General features: G+C 39.5%; 1 protein-coding gene across 5 annotated transcripts; it reads left to right on the plus strand.

The window, feature by feature from the left end:
• Positions 1 to 1,206: 1,206 nt before the first annotated feature.
• Positions 1,207 to 27,082, plus strand: CSTF2 (cleavage stimulation factor subunit 2). Of its 5 annotated transcripts, XM_082609570.1 has the most exons (16): positions 1,207 to 1,302; positions 2,635 to 2,713; positions 3,054 to 3,223; positions 4,254 to 4,390; positions 4,886 to 5,005; positions 5,099 to 5,236; positions 7,568 to 7,691; positions 10,758 to 10,823; positions 12,307 to 12,369; positions 14,894 to 14,953; positions 15,599 to 15,740; positions 16,529 to 16,704; positions 16,867 to 17,159; positions 20,579 to 20,689; positions 22,007 to 22,132; positions 24,292 to 27,082. In XM_082609570.1, the coding sequence occupies exons 1-15, from the start codon at positions 1,245 to 1,247 to the stop codon at positions 22,127 to 22,129; spliced, it is 1,860 nt and encodes a 619-aa protein (XP_082465696.1). In that variant the 5' UTR covers positions 1,207 to 1,244; the 3' UTR covers positions 22,130 to 22,132; positions 24,292 to 27,082. The 5 variants fall into 5 exon arrangements, with proteins under 5 accessions (XP_082465696.1, XP_082465697.1, XP_082465698.1 ...); XM_082609571.1 differs by lacking the exon at positions 14,894 to 14,953; XM_082609572.1 differs by lacking the exon at positions 10,758 to 10,823.
• The last annotated feature ends 137 nt before the right edge of the window (positions 27,083 to 27,219 follow it).

A 27,219-nucleotide genomic window follows, 5' to 3' on the forward strand; every position in this document is an offset into this window, starting at 1 on the left:
TTCAGTCATAATACCTACAACAGCATCAGACAACACCTTCTGTCTTCATTTTGCTACAACCTGGAGGCAAAAGAAATGTGTCACTCTGGGAGCGTAGCAATGAAGGGAAAAGACCCTCATGGACAACAGCAATGAGGCATGGGGTCACAGGCACATGGTCTATAACTGAAACACAAATATAAAAACAAAAGCTTAGGAAATACCCCTTGTACACAAGTCTTCTTTTATAACCAGTAGGGGTGGTTGATGAAGTGATAGAACCAACAGTCCATTCTCCACAAATGGCTGATGGCAGAACAAGCCCTGGCTAAGCGCCTCAACCTATTCTCCGGTGGTTCATTATTATGAGACAGTGATCCACCATCACCAGGCCCTACGCTCTAAGTTCTTTTCCAAAAATGGTTTAAAAAAAAAGTTACGCCATTAAAAATTCTGAGTTATACTGGTAGGCAATAGATACAGCACTTAAACATGCAGCCTCTAGAGCCAAAGCAACCCGAGTTAAAATCACGTCTTAGCTGCTTCCTGCGTACAACCAGTCAAAGATATTTTCCGTTCCGAAGTTTTCTGATAGCCTGCCATGCCAACATCCTCCGCCGCCCCGCCCCCTCACCAACACGAAACACTTGGAGCCCATAGGCTGCACGAGAGCAGGTAGGGGTCTCTTCTGCGTTTACCTCCCATCTCCTCAGCTATGTAGGCGCCTTGACGTTGAGCGCCCCCATTCTCTAGGCTGCCGCGACTGTCTTTCCTCATGTCACCCCGAAAGTTCACAGCTTTTGCAAAAAAATAAAACGCACGCCGCTGGGGCGGGGCCAAGCGTTTCCCTCCCGCAACAGGGCGGAACTAAAATGAAAATGCCACGGTTGTTTATCATATGACTTCCCTGTTACCATGGTAAAGCCGCCGCCGCCTCATTATTGTGCGACAATTACTTGCGTTAGCCTAAGAATAAAATGAGTAATACGGAATTCTGCATACTAAAAGCCTTCAAATCAGCCGAGCTCCAGCTCAGAACCAAGTTATTCTCAGGCGGGAGCCCAGCGCGGAGGAAGCGGGGGGAGCAGCACTCTCGTGGATGTAACAAGTGCCGGCTGTGACGGAATAACGCCGGGGGAGGGACCCTGCGTCCCTCTGGCCCAGGAGTTTCCGGCTCACGCGCCGTACGGAAGCTTGTTCGGCGCTGGGCTCACGCGCCGTACGGAAGTGTGCTCTGGCGCACCGGAAGCCGCTGGAAGAGAGCGATGGCGGGTTTGACTGTGAGAGACCCTGCGGTGGATCGTTCTCTACGTTCGGTGTTCGGTGAGAGGAATTCGGTGGAGCCAAGCATCGGGGAGGGACAGAAAAAGACAGGGATCGGCGAGGAATGCCCCCCTGCACCTCACAGATCGCCGCGGGAGCTGGTTATGGGTCGGGCTTGCAGCTCGACCTGCCTATCCCATAGGGCGGCCAGCCTGGTGGACTCGTGGGCAAAGTGATGCTCCCCTTCCCCCGAGGTTTCGCAGCCTTTTCACGATGTGGCTGATGAAGTTAAACCAGCGTTCAGCTTATATGCGTTTCTCGTTTCATGAGCTTCAATTATTATCCAGAAGCGAGGGCTCATGACAACTGTCCCGTACTACTTCTCACCCCCTGTCCCAGAATACAGGTTGTGTGCTGAGGGTATACATCCTTGTGTCCACTTCCCACCCTCTCATAAGGGCTTTCATCCTCTGCTTTTTACCCGTTACATTTTAGTTCGTCGTTAGTGGTAGCGACTACCCGGCGTCTTAAGGTGGATTGTAAATAAATGAATGAATGAACGACTAAGACTTCATCGAAGAAATTTTAAAGAGGGTGGAGTCTATTCTGAGTAATCTTTAAAGCCAAAATAAGTTGTTTATTTTAAATTATGTGTGGTGATTTTAAAGCATCTTTTGGAAGGAACATGACAAAACAGTTCAGAATAATTTTTTTTTTTACGGAAGTATAGTTGATTGACAATTTTTAAACATCCTCCAGTACATTCATGGTCATTCTCCTTTGAGTGCGTGTATATGTAGAAATACGGACATATGAGCCGGCTTTAAAAATTATAATATTGACATTTTTAGTAGTTATTGATAAGACTTAAACACCTTCAGGTAAATACTAATGCCTAAGTATTTATTTTCACCATAGTTAAGGAAAATCTAACACATGTCAGTTAAGTCTGAAAACTGATACTTAGGAGTGCCTACACCTTTTGTGTTTAGTCTAAGTGGTTTATTTCTCTTGTAAATAAAGTCAGCAGACAGGATTGAAATCTTGTCTAAGGGAGTACGGTGGAACCAGGATTGGAGAAACAGTGTATTTGAACCAGTTGTTACATTTTATTTTTTTTAAACATCTTTATTGCTTTACAATGGCGTGTTAGTTTCTGCTTTATAACAAAGTGAATCAGTTATACATATACATATGTTCCCATATCTCTTCCCTCTCATGTCTCCCTGCCTCCCATCCTCCCTATCCCAGCCCTCTAGGCGGTCACAAACCACCTAGCTGATCTCCCTGTGCTAAGTTGTTACATTTTCAGTGATATATGTAGATACTTTCTCACTAAAGATCTAGGTTACAAACTCAGAATTTTGATATGTTATCTATTTTCTTCCTTAGTGGGGAACATTCCATATGAGGCTACTGAAGAGCAATTAAAGGACATCTTTTCTGAGGTTGGACCTGTTGTTAGTTTCAGGTGAGAGCCCCTTTTACCACTTGGTGGAAGTTTCTTTAAAATCACCACAAATTTGGCCCTTAGTAATAATGACAAGCCTTTTACAGGTGAGTTTTCACATGCATTCTTCTTGTTTGTTTGTAACAGCTTTATTGAGATGTAATTCACATACCATACAATTCACATTCATTTTTACTAAAAGATACATTTTTTCACTTAAAAAGATGTGTAAAAAGTATTTCAGTGAGACAGAGTGGTAAGGTTATTTGTCTTACGGTAGATCAAATTAGAACTTGGCAATGTTAGTGGGAACCCTGTGTGTAAGTAACATTTGTGCCTGACACTTGGTTCTGCTCTTCAGGTTGGTATATGATAGGGAGACAGGAAAGCCAAAAGGTTATGGCTTCTGTGAATACCAAGACCAGGAGACAGCACTTAGTGCCATGCGAAACCTAAATGGGCGCGAATTCAGTGGGAGAGCACTTCGAGTGGACAATGCTGCCAGCGAAAAGAACAAAGAAGAGCTGAAGAGTGAGTATAAACCCCAGCTGTGTGCAACGTGAGTTAGTAAAGATGTAACAATGAAGATTTTCCACTTAATGATATGTTTTAGCATCTGCTGAAATGGTTATCAGCCACACAGCTTCTTTACCTGACCCACCTGAGGTGCCTGTATTAGGGAAGTGTGTATCTTTGAGAAATAAGGTAAAGTTGACTTAAGTCCTTCGATTGCCAAGGAGTTGATTTACAGTTGAAGATGAATTACAGGTTTACCACGTCATTAGTTATGTTAACTATGTTAGTGTTTGCCACTCCTGTAATTATGTTGCCAGATGTGTAACTGATGGGGATACCGAGGCATTCTCATGGCTTTTTTCATGAGGTAATAAATCCAGAAATTCCATTTTGAAATTAGAATTTTTTTCTATTTGAAACTTTTGCTTCTGAAATGACTTGTGAAAGGAAATGGATATCCCTAGTCCCTAATTTATGTTAACATTGTTTACCTATACAATCCTGGTCTCAGCTTTCCTTTGAGAGTAGAAAATATACTTTGTCACTTTCCTCCACAGAAATAAAAGACTTGCAAGTCACTTATTTCTTTTCTTTTCTTTTTTAAAATATTTATTTATCTTTAGTTGCTTTGGGTCTTCATTGCTGCGCATGGGCTTTCTCCAGTTGCATTGAGCGGGGGCTACTCTTTGTTGCAGTGCACAGGCTCCTCATTGTGGTGGCTTCTCTTGTTGTGGAGCACAGGCTCTAGGCACATGGGCTTCGGTAGTTGTGGCACGTGGGCTCAGTAGTTGTGGCACACGGGCTTAGCTGCTCTGTGGCATGTGGGATCTTCCCAGACCAGGGATTGAACCCATGTCTCCTGCATTGGCAGGCGGATTCTTAACCACTGCGCCACCAGGGAAGTCCTGCAAGTCACTTATTTCTAAGCTCCAGAAAATTTAAAGTTATCAACAGGTCCTTAGAGCAACCCTGGAAAGTAGATACTTGAAATGATTTAGCTCTTTAATTTGCCTCCTTAATGTTTTTGTACTTTTTTCCCAATCAGGCCTTGGCACTGGTGCCCCTGTCATTGAGTCACCTTATGGAGAGACGATCAGTCCTGAGGATGCCCCTGAGTCCATTAGCAAAGCAGTTGCCAGTCTTCCACCAGAGCAGATGTTTGAGCTGATGAAACAAATGAAAGTAAGAGGAGGCATTAGGTTATGGAAAATCATAGCATATCAACTCTTCAAGGAGTCATTGATGTTAATGGAAATTAACATTGAGTTAATGGAAATGGTTTCCTGAGCTCCAATAGAAAGTGTGCCTGTTGACCAACATTTCTTGCACCTTCAGTATTCCATATGTGCACAGTGTATTCTATATTTCGTACAAAGAGCTTTCCATTTTTTGTATACAAACACACCTACACAATCTGGCAGGGTTTTTGTGGCCCATAGATATCAAATGTAGATGTTAAAATGTGGCTTTTTTCCTAAATGGTGGTATTATGGTATTTGAAATGCCTCTTCCTTCTCTTGCCTGCCATGACCAAGATTTTGTGTGCTATGTAAAAACTGATAATAGCTTTAAAAGCCTCTTGAATATTACATTTCTCAGATGGGAATAGCTCTAAATCACTGTCAATTTCTGAGTAATAAGTTTTGAACCTGTTGATGAATCTGTTTATCTTCACAGCTCTGTGTCCAGAATAGTCCTCAGGAAGCACGGAACATGTTGCTTCAGAACCCTCAACTGGCTTATGCTTTGCTACAAGCCCAGGTAGTGATGAGAATTGTGGATCCAGAAATTGCCTTGGTGAGTGCTTCTGGTTCTTTTATGGAAATGCTAGGGTAAACCTTGAGTGGGGTAGAAACAGACAGCTCATAGACTTGTCTTTTCACTTTTTAGAAAATTCTGCATCGCCAGACAAATATCCCAACACTGATTGCGGGCAACCCTCAGGCAGTCCACAGCGCCGGACCTGGCTCAGGATCCAATGTGTCGATGAACCAGCAGAATCCTCAGGCCCCTCAGGCCCAGTCTTTGGTAGGACTTTATCTCTTAACATTTTTTAACTGCCTTGAAAATGTCATTTTCAGTTTAGGAGGATATAGTGGAAGAAGAATGGTGAGCAGCCAGAGATGATAATTTCAGTTTCCAGGCATAAAAGCAGTTAACAGGGTTGCAGAGTACATGACATCTGAATGAATACAGATTTAGTGCCAAGTTTGTAAAACAGAGATCCTTCCTTTATGCCCTTTTTTTAAAGCTGATTTTGTGTGTATGTGCATGTGTGGCACTGTGGTTGGCACTTTGTTATTCCATGTGCATTATCTCATTTAATACTTAGAGCGGTTGTATGAGGTCAGTGCTCTTCTTATCTCCATTCTTACTGATAAAAAAAGTAAAGCTTATTTTCCAAGTGCAACACAAAACCCTGAAGCCATGAAAAATTGGTATATTTGAAAACTGAAAAATTTCTGAACAGAGAAAAAGAAATAAACACCAAAGACAAATGACAAGTTGGGAAAAAGTATTTGCCACACACGTGATGGACAGCAGGCTGATTACCTAAGGGCCGTTAGTCATATTCAAGAATGTTTATTGCCACATTTTAATAGTGAAAAATTGGAAACATCCTAAATGTACAGCAATGGAAGAATGGAGAAAATGTGGTATATTTATCCAATGAAATACTCTACAACAGTTAAACTACATGTGTCACCGTGAATGACTTTCAAAAATGTAGTTTCATATAGCAGTTAAGATGAACTAGGATACACGGTGTCAACACAGGTAACTCAAAAGCACAATGCCATACAGAAGTGAAAATAAGTGAATGTGGAAATATTTCCAAAATACAGGATGTATGTGTCTGTATATATCCCAAGAACATGTTGAGTGAGTTGCAAAGAATACGTTTAGTATGTAATGGTTTACATAAAATTTCGAAACATCTATAAGAATTCTTAAGTGGTTGTCTAAGAAGGGGATACAGGATGCAATGGGGAAGACCATACAGGAGATTTCAACTATATATGTGATTTGTTTCCTAAGCTGTGTGGTTATTTTATTCTCTATACAACTTATATGTCTGAAATTTTTTATATTAAAAAACACCTCCTATAAATTAGTAAGAAAATTACCAATAACCCAGTAGAAAACTATGCAATGGACATGAACAGTTCATAAGAATGGAAATACAAATATATATTAAATATATGAAAAGTATTCAACCTCAAAATAAGATAAATGTGAATGAAGTACAATAAGCTATCATTTTTCACCTGTTAGATGGGCAGAGGTAAGCAATTTGGACGGCTCATACAAAAGTTGTCAGCAAACATCTTCTAAATGGCCAAATAGTAAATATTTTTTGGCTTTGCAGGCCATGGAATTTGTCTTAACTACTCAACTCTGCCATTGGAGTGTGAAATGAACCACAGACAGTACATAAACAAATGTGCATGATTGTGTTCCAGTGAAACTATTTATGAAACCAAGCAGTGAGCCAGATTTGGCCCATGGGTCATAGTTTACCATCCCCTGCTCTGATTCAATAAATACTTTTTCAGAAATAGAAAGGAAATAAATAAAGGTCCAGAGAGGTTAACTGCTCCAAAAATAACAATCTAAGTGGCAAATCCAGGATCTGAACCTGGTTCTGTCTGAAGAAATCATAACCTGTTTTCTCTTAACCACTTCACTATACAGTTTCCTATTTTCTATTCTAGAGTTTTGTTTGTGTTCTCTGAGAAGATACCTGATTTTTAAAATATTTATATATATCTTAGTTTTTATTTTTCTATTCCAAGGGACTGCTCAGTTCTTTTGGGAATACACACAAATGAAAACATAACATTCCCTTTTCCTCCAGGAGCTTTAATGTAGCATTAGAAAAATTTTACATCCCCCTCCCAACTAGAATTATTTCTGAGGACAGTGATGAGAAAAGATTGGTCAAAGAAAAAATGTAGACTACCAGCAGTTCTGGTTTCTTTTTTTTTTTTTTTTAGAGTCCTCATTTCTTCTTGCGTTCAAGACACTTTTTAAAAAAACTTTTACTGCCAGGCCCTCGTCTCTAAGTCAACAAATAGGTGCTATATATGGCCTCACCACACAGATAAGACTTGTCAATCTCTGCTTTTATAATATGGTCTGTCGTAATCGTGTTCTGTGTAACCAGGCTCATTGCATGTATTGCAGCTTCTGTTCAAAGTGTGTTATAAATCTAATGCTGCATGAGACGTGCTGTCAGAAAAGGGTATTTGGTAGAATATTTGGGGGTGTCAATTTGAAGAGTTCTTTTAGGTCATAGACTTTGTGTGTTGAGTCTTCACAGAGGCATATACATACTCTGGTTTTTCTCTTGGTCAGAGTGGAATGCATGTCAATGGCGCACCTCCTCTGATGCAAGCTTCTCTGCAGGCTGGAGTTGCAGCACCAGGGCAGATACCAGCCACTGTAACAGGACCTGGGCCTGGTTCCTTAGCTCCTGGAGGTAAGTTTTTGTTTAGAATTTTCACCATTTTGGTATTTTGCTAGAGTTTTGTTATAGCAAATGGCATAGTGTAACCAAATTATTACGTGGCAATGAGATCTTGATATTAAACTAATGTATAGCTAGGCAGTATATATCCTAGGTGGAAGAAGTAGTTGATTTCTTATATACACATCCTATATGTCTGATTATGAGAGCAGAGGAAAGAACAGTAAATTGAAAAAGTACAGTAAAATTCCAAGTTAACAAGGGGAAAAATAGAATGAATGGAAACTAGACCAAGCCAGCAAATATAGAGAAAAGGAAATGACATTGTGAAGTAAGTAATAATAAACATAGAGTTAAGATAGAAGGAATAAAATCTCATATAGTCATTATTCTGCTAAATGTGAATGGACTGAATTCTCCTACTAAAAGCCAGACTGTCAGATTAAGTTAAAAAGTACATGCAGAAAAAAAACCAGAAGCAAAATGCCTGGTTACATTTGTTATTATATGTAACAAACATAACATTGGATTTCATGAAATATAATTAGACCAAACAACAAAAGGAAAAAAGAATTCTAAAAACTAATATGTTCACTAAAATTGTGTATATAGGAATTAATATTACGCTTGTAGCTTTTTGTCATTTAACAATCATAACTTTAAAAGTTATGGGTGAAATAGGTGATTCCCCATATAAAACACCAGTATGAACATATGATGTGTATCAGTATTTAAAGTTTTTTACACAGCAAACTCACTTCTTGTTAATTTATCTAATCTGGGTTAGATTGACTACAACACAACTAATAGGCAATAATTTGGCCTTAAATTGTTCTGGTTTATAGAGAAATAGGTTTAAAGAGCTAAGTTGACAGGGAATGGGAGAAGGGATTTTCAAATAAATTTCAACAAACTCACGATTTTCACTTATCCTATAGAGTTACCATTAAACTTAAATTATCTTTCATTGAAAGAAATAGATTCTGTGTTTTATACATTTTTTTGTGTTATAGGTACCTAGCTTACCTTAAAATATCACAAGTTGTAATGTGGTCCTACTACACATGACAAGTGTGCAACCCATGACATATGCAGCTCATTACATGAGTTGAAAAACACCCAAACTGGTCTATACCCTGTTCAGTGAGACAAGTACATGTCATGCACTTGGATGCCACAGCAATGTCAAGTTGCTATAAAAGTGTCTACTCTCCATTTCTGTAGTTAACAGTCACAAACTGTTAACATACAGTGTGGATCACTGTCACCTGTAGACAAAAAATAAGTAAGGATGTTGAGAAATAAAATAATGGAATCAATAAGTTTGATTTAATATGGAAAGGGAGTCTTATATCTTTTGATTGGAGAATATACTCCCCCCCATTAAAAAAATGACCATGTACTTAGCCATAAAATAAAAACAAATTTTAAAATGTAGAGATTTGGGGCTTCCCTGGTGGCGCAGTGGTTAAGAGTCTGCCTGCCAATGCAGGGGACACGGGTTCGTGCTCCGGTCTGGGAAGATCCCACATGCCGCGGAGCGGCTAGGCCTGTGAGCCATGGCCGCTGAGCCTGCGCGTCCAGAGCCTGCGCTCCGCAATGGGAGAGGCCACAACGGTGAGAGGCCCGCGTACAGAAAAAAAAAAAAGAGAGATTTTACAGGCTGCATTCTCTGATTATAAGCCAATAAAGTTAGAAATAAATAATTAAAAGGTGACTGGAAAAAACCTTTACTTGTAAAGTTAAGGAACATATTCTTGGTAATCCTTGAATTAAAGAGGAAATAAAAAGAAATTTATAAATTATCTAAAAGACAACAAAAAGTAGTACACTTCATACAAAAAAGTGCAGGAAATAGTGAAAGCAGTACTTAAACGAAAATGAATACCCTTAAGTGCCTTATTAAAGAATAAAGGAACTCTGCTAGTTCTAAAGTATTAGAAAAATAATTTTTAAAAAAACCGAGGTACCAAGAAGAGGGAATTAATAAATATAAAAGTTGAAAGTAAGTGTAAAAGGAATTTAAATAATTGAATTTTCAAGTGATATTTTTTATGCATTTATAGCATTTATAGTTCTGAAGTTATTGAAACTTAAAACTTCACTACAATTTTTGAGATACCCTGTATGAAGCTCTTTGGCAGTTGATGAGAAGGGGGAACAAACTAGTATAAAAGTAGGCAAAGAAAATGAGTAGGCACTTCATAGAAGAGCACATCATAGAAGAGCAAATCCAAGTGGCAACAAAGACATTCATTTATATTCAGGGGATTTCAAATTAAATAACGAGATTTCACTTTACTTAAACCCATCATACTAGCAAAAGTTTCAGAGATGACACTTAATTTTGGTGGGGAGAGTGGTAGTATACATTGCTGGTGGAAATGTGAACTTTTTAAGCCTTTTAAGAAAGTAGTCTCACATTAAAAATTCATATACACTTTGACCCACCAATTCCACTTCTGGGAAGCTAGTCCATATAGATAAAAGTGCCATTATGTGATAGTGTAGTATGATAAATTACCCATATTGCCTTCTGCCATTGCTTTCCTCAGATTCTAAATTTTTGTATTGTTTTGATGAGTGGTCTGAATAAATCATAGAATGTTATGGCTAGAAGAGAGCTTTGAAATCATTTAGACCTCAAATGTTAGTGTGCATTAACATCACCTGAAGGGCTTATTAAAACACAAATTGCTGGTCTCCACACCCAGACTTTCCATTTCAGCAGGTCTGAGGTAGGGCTCTGAGCTTTGCAGTTCTGACAAGTCTCTGGTGATGCTGACGCTGCTGGTCTGGAGAACCACATTCTGAGAAAACAGTGTTCAGATAAACTCGTTCACTTTACAGATGAGGAAGCCTGAGGGTATGTTAATTTTATCAAATCAGTTGTTCAAAATGACAATTACTTAGTAGCATTGGTAGGGCTAGCACAGACTCAGGTTCTTAATTCATGGCTCTTTGGTGCCTGGCATGTTAAATGGGATATGAGAATGTGACATGTATTGTACTTGGATATTTTAGGTGAGTATTAAGGAACTGCAAACAGTTCAGTTTGTCTTTTCTCCCTACTCGCAGCATGTATTGTTCCTTTGAGGAAAACAGAATTATTGCTACGTGGGAAGGACCAGACAAGGACATATGGTACATGTTTAGTCTTTGTATAGCAATCATAGCCCTGCTGGTTAGAGTAGACCTGTCATTCTCAACACTATTAGACCCGGTGGCGCCTTTTTGTAACATACCTTGCAGTGACCCTTTACTATCCCGAAATGAAATGCACAGGTGACATAGCATACTTAACATGGCTTCCAAAAAAAATCAGTATAGTTACCCTAACTGTAATATAAAGGAGAAGTAAAAGGAAATTAATTTATAGTAAAAGAATATTATAAATACGCAAGTATTCAAGCACAACTACACTAGAAAACAATAAATAGCAGTTAGATGCTTGCACCAATACTATAAAAGTAAAAGACAGACCCAGGTGTGTTGTTTTGGCAATTCAGATACCACAAGGACTGTTGACATTGATGATGTGATTTTCTGAATGGTGAAAATGAAAACTCTTGGTAAAGTTCTTAACAAAACTGTAGCAGGGTAACTGAGGACATGGGAAAAGACGTGACCCAAGAGTCGGCTCACCTGACAAGCTGGGTGCGTGAGAATGCTTCAGGACTGCAAGCAGTACTGATCGCTCTGGGCACTGATCCACGCATGTCCTTGGTATAATCGGGAACATAAGAAAGTAAGGAGGTGCATTGCTTAGATGTTCAAGGACGACACAGCCTGTGCTAAAAAGAACCTTTTTGTTTTGGATAAAACTTAAATAAATACGCTATAGTGGACTGAGGGCTTTGCTGTTTTGCCTGAGCGAGCAGCAGCCCTCTACCACTGTGCTTTAATGCATACATCTCGTGTGTTGGACTCATTTTCGTCCCTGCCTGAACAACTACAACACAAAACAAGATACAATACCCATAATTTACTCAGTAATTGCATTCTTGGAAAATTCACTGTGTGTGTGTGTGTGTGTGTGTGTGTGTGTGTAAAAACTGGGCAAAGAAGTGCTTTGTTTACAAATAAAACAGACAAGATTTAAGTTCAGATGACTATAAAAAGGTTTTCATTTGTGTGAATGTTTAGCAAGACGTTTGAAAGTTTTGCAAGACAGGGTAATCCTTGATTTTGCGGAACTGTCTCATACGTTGCAGGACATCTAGTATCCTGTTGGCTTCTCATAAAATGACAGGCGTGCCCCCACAAATCTTTGTCACAACTGCAACAGTATACCCACCCATTTACAAAGTACACTGGGAACAGTACCTCCTGTGGGAGGAGGTACGTGGGTAAGTGCCGTTGTTCTGTATTACAGAACTCCCTGCCAAGGTTTTGGTAACCAGTGAGGTTATGAATTCTTCTTTAACTCACTTTTCTGTCACCAAAGGCTAAAGTACAGTAACAAACTCCATCTTCTGTATAACTGCATTGTTTAGTGGTAGTTATGATCTTCCTTTATAGGTTTCTGCTTGTGGGGCAGAAAGGAAATTTGTTAACTCAGCCACTGTCCCGATTTTTCCCTACTGTCCTATTCTGGTTTTTTTTTTTTCTGCCCTTTATCTTCTAGGAGGAATGCAGGCCCAGGTTGGAATGCCAGGAAGTGGACCAGTGTCCATGGAGCGGGGACAAGGTAAATAAATATTAATGTCCGATTAATGTGGACTAGACATGGAAATGTTCTATATCTGCACTATCTGATATGGCAGCCACTAACCACATGTGGCTATTCAAATATTAAATTAATTAAATTGAATTAAATTGAAATTAGGTAAAATGTAAAACTCAGTTCCTTATTCACAGTAGCCACATTCTGACTGCTCAGTAGCCGCATGTGGCTAGTGGATACCATACTGGATATTGCAGATATAGAACACTTCCATCATTGCAGAAAATTCTGTTGGGCAGCACTGTCTCGACTTCTATCTAGTGATTCAGAGCCCAGCTCTACAAGAATTGATGATGAAGCAAATGGATCCTTTGTTTCTATTTAATTTATGTTGCCTTTTCCTGATAGTTTAATGCCTCTACTTACATGTTCTCACTCCCTCTATGGGGATCTGAGTAAGGAATTGTAATTATGACCATGTAATATGTGACTGGGTATGTGGAAGACTAAATTTAAACCCCAGAGAAAACTGGGAGGGGGTCAAAGGTCTGTGAAGCCTGCTTGGTAAGTGTATGTTATACTGTAGCAGTAACACTGGATACCACAGTGGCAGCCGCTCCAAAATGTCCACGTTATTTCTCTATGTTACTGGAGTTTGAAGAAAAGAAAATGCAGTGATTCGGTTGAAACCAACATCAGGAAGAGAGAGAGTGAGAAAACTGAAGGAACTAACGATAAAACTGAGCGCATCCTATAGGCCATGCACTTTAATTGTCATAAACAACCTTGTGAGTTAGGTGGCAGCACCTCAGTTTTCAGGTGAAGAGCTGGAAGCTCAGAGTTCTGAGTTACTTCCTCAAGGGGACATGGTAAGTAAATGCTGGTATCTGAGTAATGTGGCCTGGGCTTGGTGCATCTGTCTTCTTTTCCAGCTAATAAGTGGCAGAGCTAAGATTCCAAAGTCTCTGACTCTGAAATCTGTCCTCTTTCTGTCAATCACACTGCTTCTGTTTCCTTCCAATGTCTTCTGTTCTTATTCATTGTGTCCTTGTGATGAGAAAGAACTGCTTTGGACAAGTGTAGGGAAGCTTAAGTTACTTCTTATTAGCATATGATCTATAAGTAAAACCCATTAAAATTTTTTTTAATTCATTTTTTTGGGCCACACCATGTGGCTTGCAGGATCTTAGTCCCCCAACCAGGGATTGAACCTGGGCCACGGCAGTGAAAGTGCTGAGTCCTAACCACTGGACCGCCAGGGAATTCCCCAAAACCCATTTTTTTTTTAAAGCAAAATACTAAGATATAGGCCTATGCACTGTACTCCTTGTCTATGGTTTGTATACTGATATTGGTTGCTAAAGTGACTGAGCTAATAATATTGTCAGGCAATTAACAGTGGAACAAGCTCTTTGTCCAGACACCTCATCTGAGCAGACCATGCTGTTATGCTGTTGTGCCCCACCCCCCTCGGCTGCTATCAGTAGATCTTGTATGTGCCCCAAAGTATTTTTGCAGTAGTGTGAAGGAATTAGAAGTTTCAGTCATACCTCTACCTCTCCCCCAGCCATCAATAAATCAAACTTTGTTTAATACACACTTCCACAAGACATCTTCCTTGATACAGTTATCTTCACCTTTCTGGTCAAAAGTTAACAAAGGGAAATGACTTGAGTTTTGAAGGTATTTCAAGGATGTCTTCATGAAGAGACAAAATGAGACTTTTCTTTTATACTTTTCCTTTAGTACCCAGCAGAGGAAGCAAGAATCTTTCATTTGTACCCAGTTTGTCATTCTTTTCCTGCAATCCATGCTTCTTTTACACATTTGTAATGTTGAAAAGAGACAATGAGATGTTTAAGAAGAGACTTCTTCTCGCCTTCTGCCACCTTTGTTTAGTGTTGGCACCCTTGTCATCTTATTAGTCTTTATTTGCTGATGTCATGATGTTTGTTTATCAAAAACTTACAGTGGCAGAGTACTTCTTGAGGAGTAATATTCTCTTTCTTTGTCTAAAGTTCATTCACTGCATTTCCCCATTTGATAGCAGAAATTTTTGTGCTTTAAATTATGACAAAAAGAATACTGTGCCACTTCTGTTAATGGGCTTTTCCAGAATAAATCTTGCCTTCCAGATTCAGTACAATTTCTTTCATTTTTTGCTTATGAAAATATGTTTACCTTCTTTGCCTAACTGGAGTTTCAGAAGCATCCTTTTTATATTTTGTTTCTCTTTTTCATACTATTATAAGATTTAAGGGGAATCCCAGTAGGAGAGGTGTAAATTGAAAGTGGCTGGTTATTCCTGCCCAAATAAAATCAGTGGCCCACAGGTTTTACCTTAGGAAGCAATCTCATCAAAGCAGAACAGTTTCAGATCCCAAAGAAGCTCATAGTTTAGGAAGATTTTGTAGCCCAGGGCAAGCTAATGAACTCTTGGCTCTTTAACTTATATGTGTAAATCTCCAGTGTCTGTGTGCCTCTGCGTGTGTGTGCAAGCTATTTTAAGTGTCTGTTCTTTCTCCTTTTGAACTTACTGCTCACCTAGGAACCCTACAGCACTCGCCCGTGGGACCCACCGGGCCTGCATCAATTGAGCGAGTTCAAGGTACCCATTGTATCTGCGGGTTTCCTTTTGCTTGTGGTGTTCAGGGTGGGACGTTGAGAGGTCAAGGGCTGCTTGGCAGTCATCCTCACGTTCGGAACCCAAAAGGGTAGTGTTTTGGGTTTTTGTTTTTTCATTTTTTCCTTTTGGGGCCACAAGCCTAAGATTGACCTCTTCACACGGGGCAGAGAACATGGATGATATGGGCATCTGTCTGAGGTTGTACTCCTTCCCTACTGGTGTCAGGAGGCTTGGATGGAATAGCAGTCTGTAAGGAAACAGCAGGTTCTTGCAGAGCCATGGCAGTGTTCACATATGCCAAGGCCCTTCCTCTCTTTTGTGACTCTGGTCCTTGAACTAAGACTGATTATAAGCAAAACCAGGAGCCTAAGTTTCTTCAGGTTGCAGTGCTAGGCCTTGGCAGGTTGCTCTCCAGTTTGTTCTTTACCTAATTCCATCCATACCTCTGACATGGAACAGATTCTGCCTACACCCTGCTTCTGTTCTTGAGCTGCAAGAGAAGTCTGTTGTGGTGAGGTTTCACCCACTCTAAGGGGTCTGAACTATGTTGTCAGTGGTATATAGAGTCATTTCTTCTTGCCTTACATGTCCTTCACAGCAGTATCTCCCCGTTTGTTTCCTTGTCAGTGCCAATGCAAGACCCCAGAGCAGCTATGCAGCGTGGGCCCTTGCCTGCCAACGTCCCAACTCCTCGAGGTCTGTTGGGAGACGCTCCAAATGACCCACGCGGAGGCACTTTACTTTCTGTAACTGGAGAGGTAGAGCCTAGGTAAGCACTGACACAGAAGGAAAAGATTGAAGGAATCAGAATTTCCCCTTGCCTTGAGAACAGAGACTTTTCATACCAGTTGTGCCTGTTTGCTTACTTCAAAAGATAAATAAATATTCATGGCCACTGTCCAAGATGAAGTACTTCCTGGGCAGAACTATGTAGTTGAGTATGTCATTTGGAACTAACCATTGCTACTCCATCCTCAGAAACTGGAAATTCTAGCACACATATCTAAACAGGAAAAACTTATATTGCTTATTGTTAGTAGTAATACTAATAATAGCAATAATAATAATAATTGGTATTAGTGGGGATTATGCCTCTCAATCTTCTCTGAGTACTTTACAGAGATCATCTCACTAAATCCACACAACAGCCCTGTGAGATTGATACTAATATCAGTCCCATGTTACAGATGAAGAAACTGAGGCTTATAAAAGTTAAGCAAATGTGCCCAAGATCACACAGCTAATAAATGATAGAGCCTAGATTTGAACCAATACAGTAACCCATGTTCTTAAGCACCCTACTGCATATTCATTATATATAATGGATATCCATTCATTCCTCCTTAGTTTGAGTGCCCTGACCAAATACAAAATTCTAGAATACATGGATTTACATCTCGATAGCTTTCCTTTGACCTGTTTTGTGTTATTCTCTTAGCATTTGTAGACTGATGTTTACATCAGCTCTTTATCTAATTTTACTGATCTTCTGGTTGACACTTTTTTCTTATTGTTTTGTTCTGTTTTAAAATACAACATTTTTTTCTCCATCTCTAGAGGTTACCTGGGACCACCCCATCAGGGTCCGCCCATGCACCATGTCCCTGGCCATGACAGCCGTGGCCCACCCCCACATGAGATACGAGGAGGCCCATTAGCTGAGCCCAGACCTCTAATGGCAGAGCCAAGAGGACCCATGCTAGATCAGAGGGGTCCACCACTGGATGGCAGAGGTGAGGGGAAACCACGTCACAAGGCTGACTGGTAGTTGTGGGCTCATGTTGAACGTGCTGTCTTAGGCTCCAATCTGGGATACAGAGTGTTTATTTGATTGTTGGTTATTATTGCAGTAAAGGTGGGTAGCTACCCAATGGTTTTCTTGCAACTTTTTATAGGTGGAAGAGATCCCCGAGGCATAGATGCACGAGGGATGGAGGCACGAGCCATGGAGGCAAGAGGATTAGATGCTAGAGGATTGGAAGCCCGTGCGATGGAGGCCCGTGCAATGGAGGCTCGTGCGATGGAGGCCCGTGCGATGGAGGCCCGTGCAATGGAAGTCAGAGGAATGGATGCCAGAAGCATGGATACAAGGGGCCCAGTCCCAGGCCCTAGAGGCCCTATACCTAGTGGAATCCAGGGTCCCAGTCCAATTAACATGGGGACAGTTGGCCCCCAGGGATCCAGACAGGTATATGTAACACTCACTTCTCACTTGTATGTGAAATCTTGATCTATTCAGGAATTGATAATTGAGGCTGATTATTACTGCTTTCTGATTTGGATTGTTTTCTCAGCTTTTTGGGGAAGATTAGAATCTCCCTTCCTTTAGTTTCTGTGTTCCTTAGTGTGGTGGTTTTCTGACTACCAGGATTATAGTCCAAAAGTGTAACCTTGTCCCACAATTTCAAATTCCATTCAGAGCAGAATCCCTGATTAGAATCTAGGCATGGATAATTTGAAAAATCTCCCCCAAATGATTCTAATGTATAACCCTAAGAACCATTGCATTAGAGCATATGAAGAGCTATTAGTGGTCATTTAGCTGATCTTAGGTTTGCAGAAATCTATTTTAATTTACTTTCATCACATAGCCTAAAGTGAACAGTGGAGTTGAAAGGCAATTTACTAATGCTTGTCTTAAAAGCTGTGCAACTAAATTCTTATCTTTTCTTTCTCTTTATTTGGCTTTCTCCAGCTATGTGTAATGGTGGTCTATGATTGTCTATGTGTTCTTATCTCCATCCTTTTTACCCTCCAGTTGGTTGTGGGGAGGTAGTACATGTGTATCTTCCCTCTGAGTTTGGTCTGTTTTGTTTTGTTTTTCCGCTAACACCTTCGTTTCACTCTAGCCCTTCCAACCTCATTTTTCCTCAATGTGACTTCCTCCTTCCTCTATGTACTTCTTTATCTCTTCTCTCTTCCATATGCTTCTGTGCCTTACTTCCCCTTGTGTGTGTGTGTATGCACAAGAGAGAGAACTGTATTGTCAGAGCTGGAATGGAACATGTCAGTCACCCAGTTCTCTCATTTTATAGGTTTGGAAACTGAGACCCAAGAATTCAGGTGACTTATCCAAATTCACACAACTAAAAAGTGGCAGAGCAAGGAATAGAACCCACTGTTTTTTCCGCTATGCTACTCTGTCTTGTTATCTGCACGTTGTATATGTATGTCTATCCCTCCTCTCTAATATGAAATATGAATATGTTGCTTTCTGGTATGTGTAGAAAAAAACTGTTTTCTATTGTTTTTCAAGTTTCACTTTTAAAAAATGTGTTTGTGGGCTTTGATTTTTATCATACCCTCTATGGTCAGTAGCCTCATAATAAAAATGGGTTTTATGCTTTCAGTCAGTCATTCAACAAATATTTATTGAGCACCTACTATGTACCAGACAGAGCTATAGGTACTGGGGATATAGCAGTGTGAACAAAACGAAGTCCTGCCTCCATGGAGCTTATATTCTACTGGGGAGATAAATAACTGCGTGATGTCCTTATATAGTTCTGTCAATAATTCTTTGGAGAAAGATGTCGAAAATAATGGTTGGAAGACCATTTATCAATAATTTCTTGTTCCTTTACCTGCTAGTACTCGAACTCATTACTCTAATATTACGTTTATTATAGTTTTCATTAGTAGATTCTATAAAGCCAATTAGATCTGAGGTAGAGAAAATAAAAACTTTATATTCAAACTTTTAAAAAAATGTTTAATATGTTTACGTATAAATAAATGTCTAAAATACATTCACTCGTATAAAAGATATACAGTAAGAACCTCACTTCCTCCTCGTACCTGTCTCCCTTGTGACCCCCATCTCCTATAGATAATCACTTTTATTATAATGTATCTTTCTAGCAAATAAGAATATATATTCTTATTTTTGAAAATATGAATATACATGTATTCTTACTTTTTCCTCCTTTCACTGTTCTGCACCTTGTTTTTTAACCTAACAATATGTCCTTAACTCATAATTTTAAATCAAATTCTAAAATTAACTTCAGTCCACCTAGTTGGAAACTTGTTGGTAAAAGGCTTATTACTAGGGTGATTATATAACTTACTATCCAAACAGGGACACATTTGAGAGTGCTGTTAGAAATTACTGTGGGGCAGAAGCTTAAACCGGGACTGTCTTAGCAAACCTGGTTATGTGGTCAGCTGTATTATTACTTGAGAGCCTAGAACAGGCTCTTCTGGAAACTTTAAATGGCCATTATTAAATGGTTAGATCACATTATAGTACCTCAAATTAGTATTTACTGAAGCTTCAAAAAATTTGTTCTCATAGAGTTTTCAGGTCTGTAACAGCTCATTAAGGTTCAGACTGGTCTCCGGATTCAGTATTGATAAAGAACAGAAAGTGATAATATTCTAGCAATCTGTACAAAGCTGTACTAATGCTTCATGTCTCTGGTGTCTTTGGGAAATTAGTTAATGCATCCAAATGAATGTTCCAGATAATAGAATTATTCAACCAAGTTTTTAAACTATTTTAATGAAAAATCATTTATAAAGTATACTATGCTTCCTTCTCTTCTTAAACAGGATACAAAAAATTATTTTGATCATTTTTGATTGCTCAAGGTCATCATTAAATGTACCCATTATTGTATAGGCTATAATAGAAAGCATAGCATCTCCTGTTTTGGTTTCTGGTATCCTTCACTGTCAGGTTGTCACCTGGCTCTTCACATTGCTGTCATGATATCTGCTCCTAATGGTTCATCCACATTTCTTTCATGCTTTGCTGCTTCTCGTCTGCTGGGGAAGCAGGTAACATGTTTGTTAACAATTTGTATTTAATAAGAGTACCACCTAAGCTCTGGGTGAATGCCTGAGTGTGAACATAAATCCAGCATAGGGACCTTTTAACAGTTATTCTAGGTGCTCTGAGGCCTTTTCCTTGTGTTCTGGTTGTCTTCCAAAACATTGAACCCATCAAAGGTCTTAAGTACCAGTAAGCGTGATATAACTGCACTTTGTTAACTCAGGTCAGTCGTGTTTCTTGGTCTGTATTTAACAGAAAGCAACTGCTGCATATTCTCTGAGGAAAGTTATAAAAAGCAAATGTTGGGCTAATAGTAGTCCTTTCCCTGGAGGCCTTCCTATCTCCTTTCTGCCTCTGCCATTATGATCATCTCTGCCTTACTTGTGGGATAGGGCCTGTATCTGATTGAACTAGAGGTAGGCGGTATCCCTGTGAATGTAGCTTCCCCAGTGGACCAGCATACGTTATTCTAGAATCTGTCGGCTTTCGTTTCTGTTTCCACTGAGTGCTAGTTTCTAGAATGCTCCCAGTTTCCCCTGTGCTTATGTGGCTGAATTTTGCTTGATTCGATGGTATCCACTTGTGCCGTGTGATACTTGTTGATGATGCTGGAGCTATTGTAAGAAATTTGTCAACTTGCTAGTTGATCTCTGGCTAAACCCTGCCTTCTGCTGATGTTAAGAGTAGGAGATGATCTTCAGAGTCATTAATTTGCTTTTTAAACTCATATCCACAATCAGATATTTTTTCACATTGCTGTTATTACTGGCTTCTGGTTACCTAAATGAGAAGTACCGAAAATCTCTCCTCATCTCTCTCTGTGCACATAGGTCCCAGTCATGCAGGGAGCGGGCATGCAAGGAGCGAGCATTCAGGGTGGAGGCCAGCCTGGTGGCTTTAGTCCTGGCCAGAACCAAGTCACTCCGCAGGACCATGAGAAGGTAAGTAATGCTGTCCAGCTGCCTCCATATGCACGAGTCTTTTGGAGTCCTCTTTTCACAGTCACCATGTGGAGGTCCTAGGTCTTCAGAGTCCCTTTGGAAGTGGTGTTTTTACTCTTAGAACTCTTCATGATCTTGTTACCTGAAACTCTGTGGGCTTGGTCCTAAAATTCTTAAATGGATGTATGTGAATGGCAGCTTATCTTACATTTCAACTCATCTGCCAGTAGATTTTTTGTGTGCAGCCCTGATTGACCTAGAAATCCAAATCCCTTTCTTCCTCCCTTTTTTACCTTATCCCTAAAAACAATAGCAGATTCCCCATGAGCATACCTTTCTGTTTCTATATTTGACCATTGTAGGGAACTCATATCTGATGGAAAGGCTAAAACTTGTGAAAAGGAGGAACTTTTTTTTAAATTTATTTTATTTTTGGCTGCATTGGGACTTCGTTGCTGTGCGCAGGCTTTCTCTAGTTGCGCGAGCGAGGGCTACTCCTCATTGCAGTGTGCGGGCTTCTCATAGCAGTGGCTTCTCTTGTTGCGGAGCACGGGCTCTAGGTGCGTGGGCTTCAGTAGTTGTGGCACGCAGGCTCAGTAGTTGTGGCTCACGGGCTCTAGAGCACAGACTCAGTAGTTGTGGCACATGGGCTTAGTTGCTCTGCAGCATGTGGGATCTTCCTGGACCAGGGCTCAAACCCATGGTCCCTGCATTGGCAGGCGGATTCTTAACCACTGTGCCACCAGGGAAGTCCCAGGAGAAGCTTTTAAAGCAGGATTAAAAACTGTAGACTTCCCAGGGCTCACAGGTGTCACCTTAGTCTGTAAGAATTTGGGGTTCATGAAGGTGTCTGTTTTGAGTCTTCTGATCTTAGGCATTGTACTTGTGTTTTTCTTTCTTTTTTCTTTTTTTTTTTTTTTTTTGCGGTACGCGGGCCTCCCACTGCCGCAGCCTCTCCCGTCGCGGAGCACAGGCCCCGGACGCGCAGGCCCAGCGGCCACGGCTCACGGGCCCAGCCGCTCCGCGGCGTGCAGGATGCCCCCGGACCGGGCCACCAACCCACGTCCCCTGCATCGGCAGGCGGACTCCCAGCCACTGCGCCACCAGGGAAGCCCCTGTGCTTGTGTTTTTCATTGTGCCTTTTCTCACCAGGTGGTTTTGGTTTTTTCTTTGGTTTGATTTGGTTTTTATTTTTCTTGGCCTGCTGTTTTTTGTGTGCGAACTATCCTTCCTCTATCCTTCCTTTTTGCACAGAAGCTGGTGGTGTTTTTTTAGCTGCCATCATTAAAACTCACTACCTTTGTTTCCTCTGCACAGGCTGCTTTGATCATGCAGGTTCTTCAACTAACTGCAGACCAGATCGCCATGCTGCCTCCTGAGCAGAGGCAGAGTATCCTGATCTTAAAGGAACAAATACAGAAATCTACTGGAGCACCTTAAAAGGTGAGCAGACTTACCCTGCCTGAGTCAGACAAGCTTCTCGTGCATTTGGGATATATACTTTCAAGCTTAACCAACAAGACTCTCCAAGGCCCTCACTTCTCTTGGCTAGACCCTTCACCCTTCAGTAGCTCAGTCCCTATCATGACAGGGGAAGGCAATAGGCATTTGTTCAGTTATTGAATGGATTGTAATCTAATTTAACCTTTCTTTCCTAATGACAAAAGTGACATATGATCAATTTAACCAAATTAATCAAATACAGAAATGTAGAAAGTTCAGGGTAAAATCTCTGCCCTCTCAGTCTCATTCCCTAGATATAACCCCTAAATATAGTTTGATCGTATATTCCTCCAGAATCAGTTGTTATTTTATTCCAAAATAAAATAGCATAAATAAAATAAAATATTTCCCCATCAAAATGAAGAAAATACAAACCATTTCAATAAGACGTATAAGCATTCAGTTTCCAGTATTTATTTTACATTGAATACTTTGAGGTTAAACTATTACAGCACATAATTTAAGGTAGTGAATGTCCACCATCGCCATCAGTCCCTGTACATTTTAGAGGTTGCTGTACACTGCTGCCCTTATTTTTCTTGCTCATCAGTCAGGTAAAAAGGAACATAGTCATGTGACCTAACTTGATTACATGTATTGGTGTTTCTTTTTAAAGAATTTTTCCCCAACATCTTGTATTTCATAAACAATTCTGCTTTCTAAGAACAGTTTAAAATGTACATTGTCCCAATATCAGTTGGAATATCACATTTTGAATTTCTGCTTTTTATTCCATCTTTATTATAATTCCCATCCATGTATTATCATATGACAGTGAACTCATTTACACTAACTAGCAGTCTTTACTAAATATATTGTATTTTAATCCATATTTGTAATGTTGTTAAAACATCCAAACTGGAAATACGCATTATATCTGTATCTAGACTTTAAATGACTGAACTTTAATGGGAAGCTGTCGTAGATGGATGGAGTAGACTTTCAGTATGACCAGCACTTTTAGTCCAGATACCCAAGGCATTCTATTTTCTTCAGTAAAAGTATAGACTATTATAGACCTATAAAAGTATAGACCTGTTATATTCAGAGGAATAGATATATAAAAAAAAATTATTCCTCTCTTTTACTTTTTCTAATTTATTTATGCCAGAAAAGGCATCCCCTACAATGTGAGGAAATTATGTTTTGGGAGAGTAGAGGTAAAAATGTTTCTGAAAGTTCTTTCATTGTGTATTCTTGCTTGTAAGATATCTCATTTTAAAGCCTTGCACATAAACCACAGGGCACGGTTTTTTGTTTTATCTTTTATTTTGAAATAATTAAAAATTCACAGGAAGTTGGGAAAGTACGACAAAGAGCCTCGTGTACCCTTCCCCTAGCTTCCCGCAATGATAACATCTTGGGAAGCTGTTGTACACATACCTTTTTGGTTTATAGTGCAAAAGGAAGAAATTGACTTTGGTACCTTACCGTTAACTAGACTACAGACCTTATTCACCTTTTACCATTTTTACTAAACCTGCATTAATATGTGTGTGTGTGTGTGTGTGTGTGTGTGTATGCACACGTAGTTCTGTGCAGTTCTGTGTATGTAGTTCTATGCAGGGAAGGTTTTAATGTGTATTTGCTGGTATTTGTGCATACTGTAGCTGAGATGTTGGCTCTCCCTCCGTCCTATACCTTGCTCATTGTGATCCAGCTCTGCTGTCACTGACAGGCTTATGTACCATTACCATCAGGTCAGTGGTTCTCAACCAGAGGCAGTTTTGCCCCCTACACGACATTTGGAAATGTCTGGAGACATTTTTGGTTATCACAGCTTTAGGGGGTATGGTGTGCTACTGGCTTTCAGTGGGTGGAGACCCGAGATACTGCTAAACATCCTGTAATGCACAGGATATCCCCCAATAACAAAGAGTTCTCTGGCCCTAAACGTCAGTAGTGTTGAGGTTGAGAAACTCCACTGTAAGGGATGATTACTTTGGGGAAGCAAGAGGCAGACACCTTAGGGATCTGTCCCTGGTGATATGCTCATATGTGTAGCCTCCCTCCCCCACCTTTAAATTCTTTTTCCTGATGTTTGGGGAAGAGAACTTTGTCTCCACTTCTGATGGCTTTCTCCCTACTTTTCCTTACAGGTTTTCAAAACTACCTGGCAACAAATCTGGAAGTTAATTCCATAACTTTGTTGAAATGTTGCAAAAAGATGGATACTGCATCCTAACCCTTGAATGACTCAAATTGGTGCCAGGTGGAGGACTCCCATCACCTTCTCTCAGAACAAAATCAGTTCATTCTGTTGTCTTAGTTTGTATGTTTTCTGTGACTTGAAATAAACTTTGAACACAATTTTAGTATACTGCAAATCGATATACATGACCTTTTTGCTTTTAAAAGGCTGAACACCAAGGGTGAAACCTTACATGTGTTTTCTACCCTTACTGCAGTATTGTACTTTAATATTATGTTGCCATAGCTCTGTTTTTCCTTTTAAGTTAACCATTTATTCTTCTTAATGATATTTGAGAATTTCTCAGAAACAGTGTTTTCTGGAACTTAGTTTTTGCTTAGTTTGCTTCCAACAGGAATAATATTTGCCCTTTGAGAGCTTGCTAGAACTTCTGAGTCTACTGGGAGACAGTAGCATGTGCTTAGAGCTGTAAAATGGTCAGAAGGCCAACGATGCAAAGAGCCTACCTAGGAGAGCAGTGTATTTAGTTTAGAAAAATCCAAATATCAAAATGTATTTTTTGGTCAGTACCAAGTCTCTTCACACGCATAGTTTAGAGTTAAGACAAAAATGATGTATGATCACTGGTTTGAGTGTGTCAACAACACAAGAGACTGTTGACATTTTCTTGTCTGTTTTAAAACTCTTCAGTCTGGGCAGTCAACCTTAAAAGTTAAGAAAGCCACTAATTTTTCACATGTTCAAGGTGAAATAAACACTGAACAGAAATCAAACAAACAAAATACATTTCATCCTGCCTTCTAAATAATTACTAACCTACAGCCCTACCCAGTAACCAAAGTTATTCTGGGAAACTAAAACATAGAAACTCTAAAACTTTTACATTTTTCTCATTTATTTTAAGAGGACCAAATGTAGAGCATAAGCTGTCAGATTGCCCATTAGGCCTGCGCCTGCCTGCTTCCTTTCAAATAGGTGTGAACATAATCAGTGCCACTGGCTCTAACCTATTGCTCTTCCAGCCTAGTATTCTCTCTCTCATAGTGGCATTAAGGAGAAACATGATTTCTCTCCATCAGGCCAACCTCAAGAGGTTAAGAGGTGCCTTAATAATTAGTAAAGTTCCACTGGAACTACTCCTGAGCCTATTTATGTTCTCAGAGTCCTAGCCTCTGGGTTAGGATAATGGTCAAGTGAATTAAAAGCCTGCCATAGGCTTAGAGGATGTAATAGCATATTGCTTACCTGTGAAGCAAAAGAATGCAAAGATAATCAACTTTATGAGAGACATTAAAATTGAGGGATTTTCTACTCTGATATGTAAACATTTACTGCAACAAAAATTTGCTGAATAAGATACTTGATATTACAACCTAGGGAGAAAAACTTGCTCAAAACAGCTGAGGAGCTTTCTGGGTATCTTGCTCATCCCCAGTTCAGGCTTAGATGTTGATTATGTGTAGGACTTATTATCATTACCTTTTCTGCCTACTTCCATGAACATTCTAGGCCTTGATATGTTGATTTTAGCAGCAGTCATATCTTGAAGTGTCAGTACATTTAGACATTAAGACCGATAGTACAGCCTTTCTCCTTAGGAACTCATTATAAATTTCAAGAACACTAAGATTCCAAATCAACCTCACTGAAGATCAAATTATAATTTGGTCAGCAGTTGTCTAGTAGGAACCATATCATCAAGGTTCCATTGTGCATGTTCCTAAAGCCTTATTAAATTTAAATTAGCTGAAATCCGGGAAATTGGTAACAGCAGGGGTATCCCAATCTATTCCCATGGAAACATCCATTAGTATTTTTTCCTGATGTCCAGTTAATAAATGAAACACAATTAGCTACCATGAGTTCATGACCTATGTTTATTTTGTTCAAACTAGTGACTGAAAAAATTGGTTTTACTAATCTTTCAAGTCATGTAGGTTTCTGGATAATTAGAAACAATCATTTATTCATTTTTGCTCACTTAATGGTAGAGAAATAGGTGCTATAATGTTGATTCAGTAAAAAATCCTTGTAAATCCAGTGATTTGAATTGTCTTTGGGCACAACGAAATGTGGATTACTTTTCCTCTTTTAAGGGCCCCGATCTTCTTTCCTTCTACTGTTTCAGTGTGACTGCTGACATCCCAGAGCCAGGAGATGGAAGAAATAAAAATCATTTCTATAGGAGAAAGAAAAGGCATTTTGCTGATGTCATTAGGTGAATGATTCCTTAATGAATAGGTATGTACGAGCCAAAAAATGTGTTGTCAAAATTTTAAATTATCTTTAAGACTAGACATTAATAAACCCCCTTGATAAAAATGGCAATAAAGAGTCCTTGTTGACTAAATAATCATCCTAAGATGGAGTTCAAGTTTTCACAATTATTTCCAACAGAACAATGCAAGCTAATGACAACATAACTGACTTTCAATTATAATACAATTTCAATTATGATTAGCATACTTCCAAGATTTTCTTTCCCAAATGGAGAGCCTAGGTAAAGTAACAAAAGATTTATTCATTAAGCAAAGAAGAAAATCCTTCATTTTTTGACAAGCAAAAATAAGTAAAGCATAAATTGCTGTTCACACTGGATAAGACCATGTTTAACAGTAAGAATGTACATAGTGTTATATAGGGATTGGGTTCTTGGTAATTCTATGTTCGTTGTTTTACTATTTATGCTTATTATTATGTTTTGTCATTCTTTAATAAATTTTTATTTTAAAAAATCACCCTACTTAGAAATCTTCTTTGCAGGTGGGAGGGAGAGGAAAATGTGGCCCACAGTCCAGGAGACAGTAACACTTGGAATCAACAAAATCACCTGGGGTTAAATTGTGTAACTGTCAACCACGTCTCCTATCAAGGC

Source organism: Mesoplodon mirus (genome assembly GCF_964341445.2).
Source record: "Mesoplodon mirus genome assembly, chromosome: X".
Taxonomy (NCBI): domain Eukaryota; kingdom Metazoa; phylum Chordata; class Mammalia; order Artiodactyla; family Ziphiidae; genus Mesoplodon; species Mesoplodon mirus.